This window comes from Tiliqua scincoides, chromosome 1 (assembly GCF_035046505.1).
Source record: "Tiliqua scincoides isolate rTilSci1 chromosome 1, rTilSci1.hap2, whole genome shotgun sequence".
Classification (NCBI taxonomy): domain Eukaryota; kingdom Metazoa; phylum Chordata; class Lepidosauria; order Squamata; family Scincidae; genus Tiliqua; species Tiliqua scincoides.
In genome coordinates this window covers 98,309,740-98,326,694 of record NC_089821.1, presented here as the reverse complement: position 1 = coordinate 98,326,694, position 16,955 = coordinate 98,309,740, and the positions used below count along the sequence as shown (strand labels likewise).

The following is a 16,955-nucleotide window of genomic DNA, read 5'->3' as shown; positions in this document are numbered from 1 at the left end:
GCTTATCTTCTGGAAGTAGCTTTTTCTTCCTTCCTTTCTGGAAGTTGCCTTATGAAAAGCAGAAGTAGTTTTCAGAGGATTCTGTGGGCTATTCTGAGGCCCACAGCGGCCTGTACAGTGGGTCTCCAGCCCTGTGAAATCCAGAAGAGGCCTCTAGGGCCTCCCCATGCCTCTGGAATGTCTCAGATCTGGAGCCAAAGAGAAGCAAGGGTGGGTGGGAGGACCCATGTTGCAACCCACCTGGCATATGCTTGTGACCCCACCAGTAGGTCACAACAAACACTTTGGGAAACCCTGCTCTAAGGCTTTAAGTATTATATTTATTAAACAACCTCAAGTTTTTATAGACGAGTATTGTAAGCTTCTTTTTTCTCTGTTGATTCAGTAAACATTTCTAAGAGTGCAGAAGATTCAGAAGCAGATAATATCACTGGACCAAACTTGGATGCAAATGCTGTAATCGTAAATATTGCCATTTAACCGATAATGGCAAATTGTATTTAGTCTTTGACCTAAAAAATGGAAGGAACTCCTGATCTTGGCCAATTAGTTGATCCAAGGGGAAAAAATGACCCATCAGTTCGAGGTCTTCCACACAAGGGATTCTTTAGATGAGAAATAGAATAGCTAACAATAAGCTAATTTGGTAAACATTAAGAAGACAAAGTAGCCATTCTTTAAGCTCCTCTGCAAATGTTTAATTTAATTAGTGCAGTAATTGGAGGTAAGTAAATACTAACAGCCTTTTGCTTGTTCTTGGGGTTGTCAACAAATTATTGACCAACCCACAGAAGGAATTTCATTCTGGTTTTCATACTAGCACATTTTCAGTCACTGTTTTTAATGCAATTTTAATTTATACACTTGTGCCTATGCTTTATTGAACACTTTTGAGATATAATGTAAACAGCTCTGCATTTCTTATGGAAAGAGACAAAAATCAGTGTCACCCTTTTATCACACCAATTTCTTTCTGACTTTCTTAAAGCACTTCTTCAACCAGAATCTATAATGTGGCTGTTTGGTATATATCAGTGTATATATCTATATCTATATCCTCAACATTTGTCCTCCACCATACCACTTCACAAGGTCCACCTACTCAAAGTACCACCAGAAGCAAATGGCAATGACATCACTGCCAGTTACTTCTGGGTTGGGAGTCCAGGTGAGATGTGACGCTCACCAGTAAGAGGCTCAGGCCATTAAGAAGGGCTTTTTTGAGTGTGGAAAAGCCTGTTTGGAGTCTCCTACTGCTGTTTTGTGTCATGTTCCTGGTCTCGCTGCCATGAAGCAGATGTCCAAGGGTCCCGCAAGTACCACCCGACACCTCCTCAAGTACCACTGGTGGTACCTGTACCACTGGTTGAGAAACACTATATATGTTGTTATATATGTTACATACGTTATATATGTTACAGTCAGATAAATGTGATAGTTAGCAATATATTTTATTTTCAGGCACTCACGTGTCCTTCAGTACCAGAAGTTGGCTCAATAAATGGGATCATCTAACGATTTTGTATCACTAATGAACTCATCTGGAATTGTCAGCATTCATACATGAATGTTAACAATCACCAAATTTTTGTCATTTGCTGTAATGTATGTGCTTTATCTAAGCAAATTAAAATACCAAAATACCTTCAGTTTATCTAGACAAATTATTGACTAGGTTGTCACTTCAGATAAGAACTTAATTTTTCTTAATACATCAGTCAAACATATCATCCAGTATTAGATTAGGAATTGGTCATTGATTTTCTGTTTTCCTGTTCAAAGAATTCAATTTAGACAAATGCTGTTGGAAAAACGCTTGATGGAGAAACAACAAGCAATTTTAAAAGAGGCCTATGAGGAGGACGAAAGGAAGAGACGTCTTGATGCTCTCAGGCAACAGGTTAATTTTTTTTCTGATGTTTAATGTTTTCATGTACAATTAGACTGCTGTAGCCAAGCGTGGCATCACAGTTGAGAATCAATCTGTCAGAAAATGCAAAAAAGAACGGATTCTTAGTAGTATTAACTTTGTCTCATCACTCATTGTGTTTGGCAGTATACCTGTGTATGAACATTGATGTATTAATGCACATCGCAGAAGCTGTTGACAGTGAGGTCCAAAAATAGACCTAATTTTCTGTGCCATGGGCGTAAAACCAGCATAAGGCTTACAGGCTCCTCCACATCAGTGTGTTTCAACATTTGTCCACCACCAAACCAATTCATATTGTCCACCTATTCAAAGTACCACCCTAAGTAACTGGCAATGACATAATCACCAGTTACTTCTGGGTTGGGAGCCAGATGCAACATGACAAACACCAGTAAAAGACTCAGGGTGAATGGAGGGTTTTTTTTTCAAGCATGGAAAAGCAAGCTTTGGAGCTCTGCCTGCTGAGCAGAGCCTCCTACCGCTGTATGATGAGGCAAACTTAGTGCTATAGTGCAGCAATACTAGTCACGCATGTATTTTTAGGGTGCAATGGTAACCCCTTATGTCAGTGCTTTCAGTAGTGCTTTCAGCACTGACATAAGGGCAATACAGCTCTGAGGTGAGGGAACAAACATTCCCTTATTTTGAGGAGGCCTCTGTGAGTGACACCCTACTGCAGGATGTAGTGCATGCCCCATTGGCACCGCCATGCTAGTGCTAGAAAGCACTGACATAAAAGGTTAGGATTGCGCCCTTAGTGTAACAGCTGCAAGGAAAAGTAGCGAACAAAAAATATCCGCAAAAGGGAGTTTTGAAGTCCGCGGCTTAGTAGGCAGTTCCAGTAGTAGAATGCACAGAGGCAAGTTTTGTTGCACGTGCAGAAGGAAAAGGAAGTCAAACAGTCGCTCAGATGGCAATGCATGAGTGACAACAAGAATAAAAAAATGCAGTACCAGATAGAGAGAGGTATTTTGCATGAATTACTTATAAAGAGAGATGGTGCTATGTAGACCATGGATGGTTGAGAGTCACAGAACAGATTTTTCTATTGGATCAAGTTTTGCGGCCTTGGAAGAATGAAAGGCAGCTCGGCTTGCATAATATTTCAGCACCACAGTTTGACTCAGTTAAAAAAAAATACTGCTTCATGCTGCTGTTTAACCCATTTTTGCCTAGCCCACAGGTGTACACATTTGGTCTCTGTTGCATATATACAACATTGGACAGAAATGGCTAATTTCAAAGTGAACCATGTGTATGCTGGGAAAGAATGTAATATTTCCTATTCACATTTTCTGTGTTCTTCCCTTCTTGCTCCTAAAATGGAATCCTAACACCATGGTTTGGTATGTTCTCCTGAGGCCAAACTGCTGAGTGAGCCATCAGACCCTTCTGACAGCAGATTCCAACATTTCTTCCTGGTGTGATTTTCAGCTTAGTTATTGTGGTTGCATGTGCAGCTCTGCTTCTGCTAGGGCTTGGGCAGTGCAAGTGACTGCATCAGAATGATGCTTCCCCTCAGTGCTTTTGAAAGTTCTAGTCGCAACATGGACCTGCACAGATGCTGGAATGGAATGATCTGGCTCCCCTGCTTGCTGCCTCCCCTTGCTAGTTCTCAGAGTGTATGTTGACCCCTGAGTGCTCCGCTTCCTTCTAGGACAGCCATTTTCAACCACTGTGCCGTGGCACACTGGTGTGCCACGGGAATTTAGGAAAGGGTCATTTATTAGTAGGGCCAGTGGGGATGTGAGCCCCCCATTGACAGCACAGTGTGCCTTGTCAATTGTCAAAAAACTGATGGTGTGCCTTGACCATTTTAATACCTTGCCAGTGTGCCATGAAATGAAAAAGGTTGAAAATCACTGTTCTAGGGCAACCGCTGCCTAAGGAAGGACTTTTAGTCCTGGAAATGAGGAGCTTCTTTCCCCTCTCCCCTCCCTTTCTCTCTTCTCTTTGGTCTCTCTCCTCTGGGCTTCTCTCAGTTCTTCTCTAGTCCACCCTTCTTTGTTGCCTTCTTTCCCTCTGGTGTTTTCATCTGATCACTTTTGCCAGCCTCTATTTTCTCTCTCTCTCTTTCCCCATTATCCTTCTTAAAGGGCTCCCACACTTGGTTTAGCCCTGCCCAGTGGAGATGGTTGTCCGTCACTGTGCTGACAGCATTTCCTTGTTTCCAGGTGCTGCAGCTTGCCACAGCTGCTCCTGTTGGCTTTTATGGGGCTCAGGCTGACTGCCAGAGCCCACAATAAGGAATTTCTATCTCACCTTACAATGGTTAAGCATTTCTGGATGCAGGTCTCTTGTTATCTGGTGTGCTCCCTGGGGCATTTGGTGGGCCGCTGTGAGATAAAGGAAGCTGGACTAGATGGGCCTATGGCCTGATCCAGTGGGGCTGTTCTTATGGTCTTAATTACATAAACTGTGCACATTGGCCATTTTATCTTTCTCTTTTTAGTGTGGGGAGCACGTGAAATGGGATGAATCCATGGCGAGTGGATATGTTTTAACATTTTGCTCTCACCATGGTTTTAATCCTAATTGCCTGTTGCCCATGCGTAAACAGAATTTGAACTATGCTGGCAGCAAAGTGCTAAAGGTCTCTACTGTGGTTTCACCCCATTTCATGCTCCCCCCCATGCACTATTTATTTAAAGGGGAAAGAAAAACAGTCTATTACATTCATGCTAAGTAACATGCACTTTGACCCTAAGTAACATGAGATATAAAATACTGTAGTCTCAAAAGTTAAAACAAAATTGACCATTAACAATTAAAGTGCAGATAAAATCACTCATAGAATTTTAGGAACACAGGAAGCAGCAGCAGTTAATCATTAAAACAGTGGTTGCTGAGTATTGAAAGGCTTGTGCAAACTGTCTTTTTAAAAGTTCTCATTTGGTACTGGTAACTCATCAAATTGATTTCGACTAGTATGCCTCAGTTGAGCATTTCATAGATAAGGTGCCACAACAGAAAAGTCCCTTCCCCCATTTGCTATTTGTGCCTTGTCTCAGATGGTAGCAGTGTTGAGAGATTGGCCTTTGACAGTGATTCTATTTGGTAGGAAGGTTCATGGTAAAAAATGCATAACAGCTCAATTCTGTAAATGTTGTCTTGGAAGTAAGTTCTATTGTGTTCATTGGGACTTACCCCCAAGGACTATATGTGCATTAGACTGTGGCCACAATTTGCTGATCAGCAGCAGGACAGTTGGGCATAGCACTGAAAATGCTCTGTCAACTTTGCTTACAGCACTGTGAACCAAGCAAAAGAACGTGGGGAGCATGCTACTGCATTGAATGTGGTATACGCGTACTTTTCAGGCGACACTAGAGAGCCCAGATCAGTCCAAAGTCCTGCACACCTGTTTATACAACTGTGTGGTAGATATAGCTGAATAAATTCTGCAAACAGAAATCAGTAATATATTTTGTATACATCCAGCTTGTTATGTGAATCTATGGAATATATAACTACAAAGTACTCTTATCTGGAGAGATTCAGTAGCTTGAATTAGTGAGATCTGAATGGACCAGGTTTGTTTACTGTTCTGTCTGAAAATGTTGCTGTGACTTGAACAAAGGGCACTCCTTCTCATAACGGAAAAAGGGGATAAAGATTGATTCTGTCTGCTTGAATCTATATAAGAACTTTCATTGTCTAGTTTTTTTTTTTTTCCTGCCCTAGGATTACTGCATTCTTTTTGCATTTGCCTGAGGTCACTTCCTGGTCTTTAAAAAATAAAACAGAGCCCACAGTTCATTTGGCTTTCGTTTCAACCTTTTTGTGACTCTGCTGGAGTATGAAACATTTTTGGCCAGAGCTTCTCAGTGTCACTTTCTGTGATCTTGACTCAGTATCTTTTCAGCCGGAACGACCACATCATCCTGAGATTGTAGTATGTCATGCGGGGAAAAGTTAGTTGGCTTTGGCTTGTAATTGTCATTCACTTATCAAAGATGATGAACTGGCCAAACCTATGGGCCTTTCATGACAGTGTATCTTCCAATAAGCTGGTGTCAAATGCCCAGTAGAGGTGTGAACATTGCACTGCTGCCCAGCCATTTGGGGCTACTGCTACAGAGCCCGGTCTGTGTAGTCTGGAGTAAGCGATGGTGGTGTGTTATGGATGGATCTCAATGGCAACAACTGGTGGCATTATCCTACCTGAATTTCCCAATCAATCCCACCTCTATCCTCTCCTCAGACTTACACAAGCTACATAGCTACACAAGCTACATAGCTTGTGTGGGTCCAAAGAGACCCATAATTTGCCAGGAGGCCAACCCAGAGGTAAATAAGCTTACCTCTGGTTGGTCTTATGGTTGCCACCCCCACCATTGGCATGGGGGAATAGGATGGGGATAGGATTGATGGGAGGGATAGGGGATAGGATTGGGCTGTAAATTGTTCATTTTTACAAGTCATTTTCATCAGGGCCAGCACAACCATAGTGGGGCATACAAAGCAACTGTCTGGGGTGTCAAAATTCCAGGACACATACCTCGGTTATGTAAATAGCTTGAAGAAAATGCCACTTTTGGAAAGGGTGCACAGAGTCAGGTAGCTGTTCATGGGTTCAGGGACCTGAAACTGTTTGATGCAGTATTTTGTGTGAAGCAAGGGCTGCATCGCGCATCCAGTGGATCCCATGAAGGTGTCAGAATGCAGACACACATCTCAGCAAATTGCAACACCACCTACTGAGGTGAGGAATCCGACCTCAGGAAAGCATCCCTTTGAACCCAGCCAGAGGGACTCATCCTTGGTCCCACTGTGTGGAGGCAAACAATGGTGAGACACACCAGCTACCTTTGGACAAAGCACCATCCTTAGTGTGTGCAATATCCTCTTCCTCATTCCTATCTGTAATTATCCCTTCAGGAAACCCCTGTATCAGCACTGATTCTGAGCATCTTTCTCTTCCTCCATCTCCCTAAGTATGTCCTTCCCCACACTCTGCGATGTACTTTTGAGTAATCACTCAACATGGGGCTGTCTTTCAAAAGAGTTCAGAAGCTTTGATGATGTGAGAGGCAACTGCCTGGCTGTTATCTGGGACAGGTCTCTGGAAGCGTATTATGCCATAATGCTATGCTATGTTCCCAAAGTAAGTTCACGGTGCTGGGGTTTACCTTATAAATGTAGGATAGGTAGGTAAGATATAAATGTACCGTAATAAGTAGTTAAAAGATTTTGTGGAACTTACCTGAAATTTACTGACAGCAATTAAGTTTCTAAAATAGTTGCTAAGTACAGTACTGGTGAAAACCAACTTTGCCTCAGCAAAAGGAATGGTAATCTAAAATGTGGCTTATGGCTGTGATGGCTGAGAGCCCAATCCAGGGCTCAGCATGCTGGCTCACCGCCAGCACGCACTGTCACAAACATGGCATAAGGCACATTTGTGGGCCCTATCACCAGGTGAATGCCAGTGGTAGCCCAGCACTGGTTAGTACTGGGCTGCCGCCAGGCGGGCACCTGACCTCCACCGCTTGGCAGTCACATGGACCACCAAGCAGCAGAGAGGGAAGCGGGGATGTGGGGGAGGTGGGGAGGAGGCGTTCTGGGGAGGGGGAATAGGGGAGGTGAGTGGAGGGCGAGCAGAGGACAGGGAGGAGGCATTACGGGGAGGCGAGAGGCGGGCAGAGGGTGGGGAGAGGTGTGCTGGGGACTGGAGCAGGGAGAGAGGGAGGGAGGGAGGTGGGACGAGTAGAGCAACCCTCCACCAGATCTAAAGCCTCTGCGTCAGGCTCACCGCCCGACACCGAGGCACTTGATTCACCACTGACCTTTTGGTTGGTGGTGAATTGAGTAGCCCCATTGTGGGGCTGCTCTCTTTACCCAGGGGAAGGGGATAACATTCCCTTCTCCTGAGGAGACGCTGGCGGCTGCCTGAAGTGTGCAGGATATGGCAGCAGCCATTTTTGGCACCACCACAGCCATACACCCTGGGCAGCTCAGGATTGGGCTGTAAATTGACAGAAGACATTGAACTTTGAGACAGAAATAATGAACAGAATCGGGGGGGCGGGACGGGAAATGGGTTTCCTCTAATTCAGTTTTTGAAAACTAAATTTAGATAGTAGATATTAATGATTTTCTGTTTTATAATCTTGAATTTAGAGGTTGATTATTTGAGATGCCCTGTGTAAGCATAATTGTAAATTTTCAATATTGTACTTTATGTTTGTGAATGATTATAATTGACAAATGTGAACGGTTGTAGAATTTTTAAAAAAATCAAATTTTATAAAAAGAAATTACAATTACAGTATCTTAATACAGGAGATATTTTGAAGGATATGAAACTTAATGGATTTTAATGTCAAAATAACAGACAAATCATTTAAAACTTGATTGGATTGCTTGAATTAAAAAAAATAAACCCACCATAAATTCCCTTTATGCATGCTATCCTTTCAAAGGAGACAGTTTCTATTTTTTAAAAAAATCCACATTTTAAATCCATAGTTCTTATCAATTAAGGAAGCAATCCTAACCTCTTGTGTCAATACTTTCCAGCACTGGCATAGCAGTGCCAATGGGACATGTACTGCATCCTGCAGTTTGGTGGCACTCACAGAGGCCTCCTCAAAGTAAGAGAATGTTTGTTCTCTTACCTTGGAGCTGCACTACCCTTATGTCTGTGTTGGAAAGAACTGACATAAGGGGTTAGGATTGCACGCTAACAGTTTCATGGTTTTGGTCTTAATCAAATTGTGCCTTAGCCCTTCATATCCCTTCAGCCCCAAGTGGCAGGATGCCTATGCTTTGCAATATTGATCTCACTGTGTATTTACTTATTGGAACCATTCAAACCATCTTGTTATCTGTTCCTTAAAACAGATATAAACAGTATCTGTTCCCAGAAGGAAAAAAAAAACCAACACATTCCTTCTGCTCTCTGGCTCACTCCTTGGTATTTTTTCGTGCATTAGTCACTTGATTAGATATGTCAGCAACTGTGCTCAGCTTCAGATTGATTTATACGCAGAGCCTTTGCTAGTTTTCTTTCTCCCTAAACACCATTAGCCCATGTCTACATATGCTGCATGACAACAAATCCTGCAGCATAAAAACTGTCTAGACAACCTGGTGCATTCTGCATCACAGGGAAGAGCGAACCTGGGATGCTGCTGGACTTGACATAGAAAAATCAAGGCTCAGGCTACCTGTTTCTTTGTAGTGGTGGCATGGCAATCTAAATGCCCTGTCTATAAAGTGGTGCATTTTCTAAAGCTGTCATCTACATTTGCAAAACCATGGAAGGGATCTTCCCATATTCTTAAATGAAAACATTTCTAAAGGATTCTAAAGATAGCTTCTTTCAAACACAGGAATTGCTGGAAGAATTATTGGACTAGAACAGGGGTGCCCAAACCCTGGCCCGGGGGCCACTTGTGGCCCTTGGGGGCTCCCAGTCAGGCCCTCGGGGAGCCCCCAGTCTCCAGTGAGCCTCTGGAGACTTGCTGAAGCCCGTGCTGGCCCAACGCAACTGTTCTCAGCATGAGGACAACTGTTTGACCTCTCACCTGAGCTGTGGGATGAGGGCTCCCTCCACTACTTGCTGTTTCACATCTGTGATGCAGCAGTGAAGGAAAGGCTGGCCTTGCTTTGTGCAAGGCCTTTTATAGGCCTTGAGCTACTGCAAGACCTTCATTCATTCATATAAGTTCCATCTCTAATAAATTCATTTATGTAAATTTATTCAAATTTGAAATGTAAATTACCGTAGATACCATAAATTTGTGCCCCAAGCTCACAGGAGAATCACCCCCTCGTCTTATCTCCGCAGTCACCCAGTAGGTGGAGGGGACAAGGGGGCCATTTGCATGGGGGGGCTTGGTAGGAGGATGGGCAGCTGCGCCTCCCCCCAGCCTGCACCCTGCCTGTCGTGCCTGGAACCCGTCAGCCTGCTCACTGGCGCTCCCCCACACCCTCTCAGAGCCCTCCACGCACACATCCCGTCACAGTCCTGCCACCTGCAGGGGTAGGGAGCAGAGCGGGGGCGTCCTGGCTGCCGCCGCCACACCAACGAAGGGCAGGGAGTGCACGGGGATCGTCCTGTGCTGCTCCCTGTGTGGTGCTCCCTGGCACCTCCCTCCCTGCTTACTGCAGCCGTGGGGCAGTGCAGGTCATTCCCCAAGTGCTCCCTGCTCTCCATCGGTCCATCGAGCAGCGGCAGTAGCCAGGACGCACCCACTCCGCTCCCTGCCCCCGCAGGCAGCGGGACTGTTGCAGGGAATGTAGACGGAGAGCTGTGAGAGGCGAGGGAGCATCGCTGGTAGGCTGCCCTCACATGCCCTGCCCCCTCCAGGGCTCCTCTGAGGCTCCAGGTACAACCGGCCGGCTACAGGCTGGGGGGAGGCACAGCTGCCCATCCTCCTACTAAGTCCCCCCCCCACCCAGGTGCAAATGGCCCCCTTCGTCTGCCTGGGTGACTGCCCTGCATGCCCTGGCTCCTCTGGCTCCAGGAATGATGAGGGGAGCGGCTGGGTGCAGACTGGCAGGAGGTGTAGCTGCCAGGAACTCCACGTGAGGCCGGGAGGCACCACTGCCCTTCCTCCACAGAGGGTCTGCTTCCAAGTAAATCAGGTGGAAATATGTGCAGCTGCACTTGCTCAGTCACTCCTTGTTGCTTGTCTCTCTACTGCGAACTAAATTGCACACTCCCAGTTGTGTGTTGTGTGTTCTAAGTAGAGCCTTTGGCTTAAGGCACTGGGCACTTTAAAGGAGGATTTCATTAATGGTTCTACTGGGATGCTGTTTCCAGTGTACTTAGAGCCCAATCCTAGGCTTGTCTACTCAGAAGTAAGTCCCATTAAAGTCAATGAGGCTTACTCCCAGGAAAGTGTGGATGGGATTGTTGCCTTACTCTGATAGTGTTTACAAATGGTTGTTGAGAATACAATTTTAAAAATTAGTGATTAAAAATGTATCTTATGATCTATGAGATAGATCATAGTTTTTAATAAATTAGAGACTATTTTTAATACTGTTTTTGCTATACTATTTATACATAGTACATAGTATATATAGTATACATAGTATATATAGTATACATAGCAAAATGTATACATAGTATAGCAAAAACAGTATTAAAATAGTGTATGTATGTATGTATACATACATAGTATACTATACTATACTATATATACTATATATACTATATATACATACGTATATATATACATACATATATATGTATATACATATATGTATGTATATGTGTATATGTATATATGTATACATATATATGTAAATATATGTATACATACATACATATATATGTATATACTGTATATACATACATATATATATACATATAGTATATATATATACTATATATATAGTATATATACTATACTATACATATACATATAGTATATATACTATACTATACATATACATATAGTATATATGTATATAGTATATATATATATGTATATACATACATACATATATATAGTATATATATATACTATAGTATACTATATATATATATATATATGTATACTATAGTATACTATAGTATACTATATATAGTATATATATATACTATAGTATACTATACTATACATACATGTATACTCCCAGTGTGGAAGGGATTGTCACTCCCAAATTGGCCTTTTTAGCCACACTAGATGCTGTTCCAGAACCACCTTTCAGAGCGTAGTCTTTCGAGACAGAAGGTTGCCAACATACTATGTACGTATAGATGTATATATACTATGTATGTATACTATGAATGTATACTGTGTTTTAAATACATGTTTTAAATAATTTAGTGACTGTACAGTTCTTAGGTAACAATTACTGGTAGGTTATTTTTCAGTATCTGGCTTGGGTAAAATCAGACAAAATTAGTCAGACTCAGACACCCCCTAAGTTTAACCCCTGACTTATCCGAGGGTCATATAAAATCCCATCAGAGCCTGCATTCGACTTATCTGTGGGATCGACTTATGGGCGGATGCCTGCGGTGATTCTCCCCCCCCCCCCCCGGCTCCCAACGCAGTGTCAGAGAGATGATGTGGCCCTCCTGCCAAAATATTTGGACACCCCTGGACTAGAAGAAGGTGGAAACAAAGGTGTTCTTGGAAAAGAAAAAAAGATTATTTATGGGAACTTTTTAAATAATCACTTGAACAATGATGGATGTGTGAGAGTTTTCGTGTTAAAAAAAATCAAAACGGAGATGGTTTTAAATAGGACTGCCTCCAAGGATTGACAAGAGGCATAAAAAGGAAAAGAAGGGATGTCAAATTGACAAATTCAGAGCTAAATCAGAGCCAGTCTACTTGTTAGCTTCTCTGCAGTATTCCTGTGGTGAATGCTCTATGCCCTTGCAGCACAATCTAAAGGCGCTCACCCCAGGAAATCCTATATAAAAGCAGTCTTATCCATTGCCTTTGGCTGGCAACCCTGTCCGCTTTCATTAGATCTAAGGGCTCTTTTTCAGAAAGCAACTTTGGAATGCCCCTGGGTGCTGTAAGACCCCAACTGAGCAAATGAGAGGAAAGTCAGGTATATTTTGATATCACAACATTTTTTAGTTTGGAAAACCTCCCAGATGACATGGCAGTAGAGGTTGCCTTACAGTGCAATCCTGTTAATGTCTATAATGTCAATAGTAACTTTCATTAAATTCTGTCTGCCTAGAAGGGTCTTAAGACAGTTTTGGTGGTATGCATGTACTGTATATATACTGGTCCAGTTGTGACCAAATCTGCAAGAAGGTGCCACTTAGAAGCATAGGGCCAAATGACAAGTTAACCCAATTGCCTGATGTGGCCCAATGTTTTTAATTTTTATTTCGGAAATTGTGCAGAGAGATATTGCAATGGGGTGAAACCATCGCAAGGATTAGGGGGACTTTCACCTGGTTCAGATCCAGAATGCACCCCTCCCATGCCCTGTTTTTATTGGTGGGGAGAGAAACTTTCATTGCAAGAAAATGGGAGGCTTTTTTACAATAGAGGAAGGGTTGCAATTAGAATTGGAGCTGTGACAGGGACATACTGCTAGTCCCCCAAACACCCGTCATGGTTTAGCCCCACTTTAAGACCCCTCCTGTACTACTTACAAAATAAAACCAAAACACAGCAGGGCCACATTATGCATTCAGTCAAACGTGTAGTTGACCCTTGCCTGCAACGCAAGACAGCCCTGACTTTTTTTCTTTTAAAAATGCCTGTTTGGTATGAGGCTTTCCAATTTTACCAATTAGGTTTTTAATTACTAGTCAGTCTGAGATCTTTTCTGGAAACTGACCACTGCTGGAGAGAGGCATTTTAAAGGATTTTTATTATATTAAGGTAGAAAACAGTGTACCACATGTTAGTCCAATTGTATTAGGCTACCTGTATTCTTGGGGGGTGCGGGGACAGGACGGAGTCCTTTCCAGGCTGGCAGATTCAAGAGAACAAAGAAAATTAGGCCGAATGGTGCATTAACAGTAGAAGAGAGGAGTAGAGAGTGACTGAACTTCAGGAAGGGTTCTGGTCAATTTCAGGAGGTGCCAATGAAAAAAACACAGGAGAAAGGAGTCATTTAGGATCTCTAGTCAATGGTAGAACAGAAAGTGGGCAAGGAAGCAGGAGGGGGAGTCAAAGAGGAACTAACATGGCTCATTTCTAGTAAGTGAAGAGGGGAGGAGCTGAAAAAGTGCAGAACCAGCAGGTTATAACTGGGTTTAAGGAAAGGGTCTGGTTTTACCCTTGACATCAGTACTTAAGCTGTACTGTTTATCAAGTCTTTAACAGCATATAGTCTGTCCTTGTCAAATATTCATTCTCAGTTCTCTGAAGCTTATCCTTTGCTGACAACCAGGTGTAAAGTTCATTTCAGTTTAATATTCTAGGAACCGCACACTGAGTGAGCAATGTAAGTATGGAATGATTAACTGTCACAATTATTTAAGGTGACTGTAGAAAAAAAGACTCTCTTGTCCATTTGATAAGTTTCATTATTCAAATATAGTCCACCACATTTCTTGCCATTCTTTTCTGCTTTAACAAAGATAGCATGGAAGTGCCTAAGTAGGTGAAATAACTGTAGGCAGGTAAGGTTCTGTGTCCTTTGATGCCTTTTGGACTACTGCATGAAGTGATCTGAAGCTTGGATCTTACCAAATATTTGGACTGCTGACTATTTGCATTTCTCTCTTAGGTTGCTATTGTTGCAGAGTTTGATCCTGCTAGAATGATGGCTGACACAGTCGCATCTAAAGCTCGGATGGGTATTGGAACAGAAGATGAATTTGTTCTGCAAAGGCCTCTGTTTGAGTTACATACATTCAGTGATGAGCAGGTAGTCGCCTGTATCAACAGTAGAATGTTCAAGTTGTGCTGTGTGTATGTGGAAGACACTAGGACAGGGGTGTCAGACATAAGGCCCGGGGGCCAGATGCGACCCGCGGAAGCTTTTTATCCGGCCCTCAGGCTGATGGTGAGGTGTTATTGCTAAAAGGACAGCCCCCACAAAAATTGGGCTCTCCCATATCTTGAAATATGATAAAGATTAGCATGTTTTCTCTTCTGTCATTTGTAGTTAATGAATTCCTAAGTGAGAAAAAGTGTTTTTTAATGAGTTGTTTAATGACATCACTTCCTGCCTAATGACATCACTTCTGGCCCTCAACAGGCATCATGAATGCCATTTGGCCCTTGGTATGAAACAAGTTTGACACCCCTGCACTAGGAGATGGATTGATGGAAGACACTAGGAGATGGAGCCTGGGAAAGAGATGGATATTTTCTAGGGAGGAGACTCTTCTCTCCCAGTGTGATTAAACTTTCATGAATAAGTGTAATGCATGAAAGGAAGTGGGTGCCCATGCAATCACATTTGGGTTAATGGATTGCATCAGCCTGATTTTTGGGTAATTTATGTCAGTGACGAATATAAGGCAAAGGAGCTAAATTTCTTGATTTTTAAAACTTTTGTCCATAGATAAGCTGATTTGTGGAGTATAAGAGCCCAATCCTGAGCTGCCTGGGGTGCACGGCTGCGGCAGCACTGAAAATGGCTGCTCCATATCCTGCGCACTCAAGGCAGCCACGGGTGGCACCTCAGGAGAAGGGGACTTTCGTCCCCTTCCACCAAGTAAAGGGAGTAGCCTTGCAATGGGGCTACTCGGTGAGGTAAAAGCCTTTGTATTGGGTGGTGAGCCCAAAATGGAGGCTCAGGATCCGGTGGAGCGAAGCCTCCCTGCCTCCCCACTCCCTCCCCCCAGCAGGCTTCCCCCTGCACTCTCTCTGCCTCCCATCTTCCCGTCACGCCTACTCCCAGCTCTTTCCCCACCCAATGCCTGCCTCCTGTCTCCCTGGAATGCCTCCTTCCCACCTCCCCCCACACCCCGCTTTCCTCTCTGCTGCTTGGCGGTCTGTGCGACCACCAAGCAGCAGAGGCCAGGCATTCGCCTGGCGCTAGCCCAGCGCCGGCCAGCACTGGGCTAGCACAGGTGCTTACCTGGCATTAGGGCTTGCAAAAATGCCTTACAGCACATTTGCGACAGTGCACACCAGTGGTAAGCCGGTGCGCAGAACTCAGGATTGGGCTCTAAGACCAGGGCAGTTACTATGCCATGCTAGAAGAGCATAGGTAACATGATGACAACTGCAAGACATGACCAGATAGTACAGATTGCTACTTGCATTAAGAGCTTGATTAATTTTAATCGTTTCACTAGGCTAAATAAATTTGCTACAGTTATTACACTGAAACATAGTTTTTCATTTCATTTCATTTAACCTTTATTGGCATACACTGAAACATAGTAATAATAGCAGTTCATTCATTGGTTGGCAACCTTTAGTCTTGAAAGACTATGGTAGAAGCCTACAGCACCCGGTAGTTAGTTAGTTAGTTAGTTAACCTTTATTGGCATTATAAATATTACAGCAGACAACTGACAACAAAGTGGAACAATACAACCGTTATCCACTAGACTAGTTCAGGAAAACTAAATAGAGAAAAAAGAAATAGGGTCTAGAAAGAAAAGGAGCCAGAAGGGACAACCTTATCCTTTAAGTAAAACAGGTATTAGATAGCGAAAGGTGACTACAAAAATTTTAAAGAAGATTTTATAGAACTAAAGTCCGGCGTTTTTTGTAATATATAGGCCAGGAAACTAGCCACTGAATACGTCAAGGGAGCAATAGAGTCTTCCAACAACTGGGGAAGGGGTGATACCTGAGGGGGGAAATTAGAAATCCAGGATTCTAAATAAATCCTACGATGGGAGTCATGAGAGGGACAAAAAAGCAAAATATGTAAAAGAGTATCCGGGGTCTCCCCACAGAATAAACATAATCGTTTCTCGCGAGGAACTCGCATGAAACGACCATAATGAACAGCTGAGGGAAATATGTTGAGTCTAGCGAGCATGAAGGCTCTCTTCAGTCTAGGATTAGTGAGGTGAAAAAAATAGTTTGAAGTGGCAACAACAAGTTGAGGAAAAAGACCTAGGGAAAGGGGGGAACAGGTCAAATTAAGAGAATTTTTTAAAGTATTGAATTCAGCTAGAAAAAGGTGGTCTTTGATAATTTTATAAGCTTGAGATAAATTTAGATCAGCAAACAGCACCCGGTATTCCCAGGCAGTCTCCCATCCAAGTATTACCCAGGCCTGACCCTGCTTAGCTTCTGAGATCAGACAAGATCAGGCATCTGCAGGGTAACAGTTATCGTTTTACAAATCTGGAAATGGTTTTGTGTTCCATTCACATCTAATCCAATGTGGTGTATAAGACGAAGCAGTTCCTTCATTGACCAAAAGTCTTGTCAAAGTCGGCAAAATGTCACCGAACTAAAGGCATATTCTATCTCTGCCTCTGTTTCTGTCCCCTTGTTGAATGTGAAGGTAGAAACTGCCCCCTGGTACTTTGTAAACCACCCTGCATGTTGATAGTGTTGTATTAATAATAATTGAAAATGATGATGGTTGTGAGGCAGGCCAGCACAGAAAGCCCACTGTGAATTTTTATTCCACAGATCTTCTTCCTTTTATGGTGTGCCTC

At 43.1% G+C, this 16,955-nt stretch overlaps 1 protein-coding gene across 1 annotated transcript in view; it reads left to right on the top strand.

Moving 5' to 3' along the window:
- Positions 1–16,955, top strand: part of CCDC148 (coiled-coil domain containing 148) — a 151,606-nt gene that overhangs the window by 133,215 nt on the left and 1,436 nt on the right. Inside the window, exons 13-14 of the mRNA XM_066638028.1 lie at positions 1,783–1,900; positions 14,105–14,245. Of these exons, the coding sequence (XP_066494125.1) occupies positions 1,783–1,900; positions 14,105–14,245 (259 nt within the window). The remainder of the gene's footprint in view (positions 1–1,782; positions 1,901–14,104; positions 14,246–16,955) is intronic.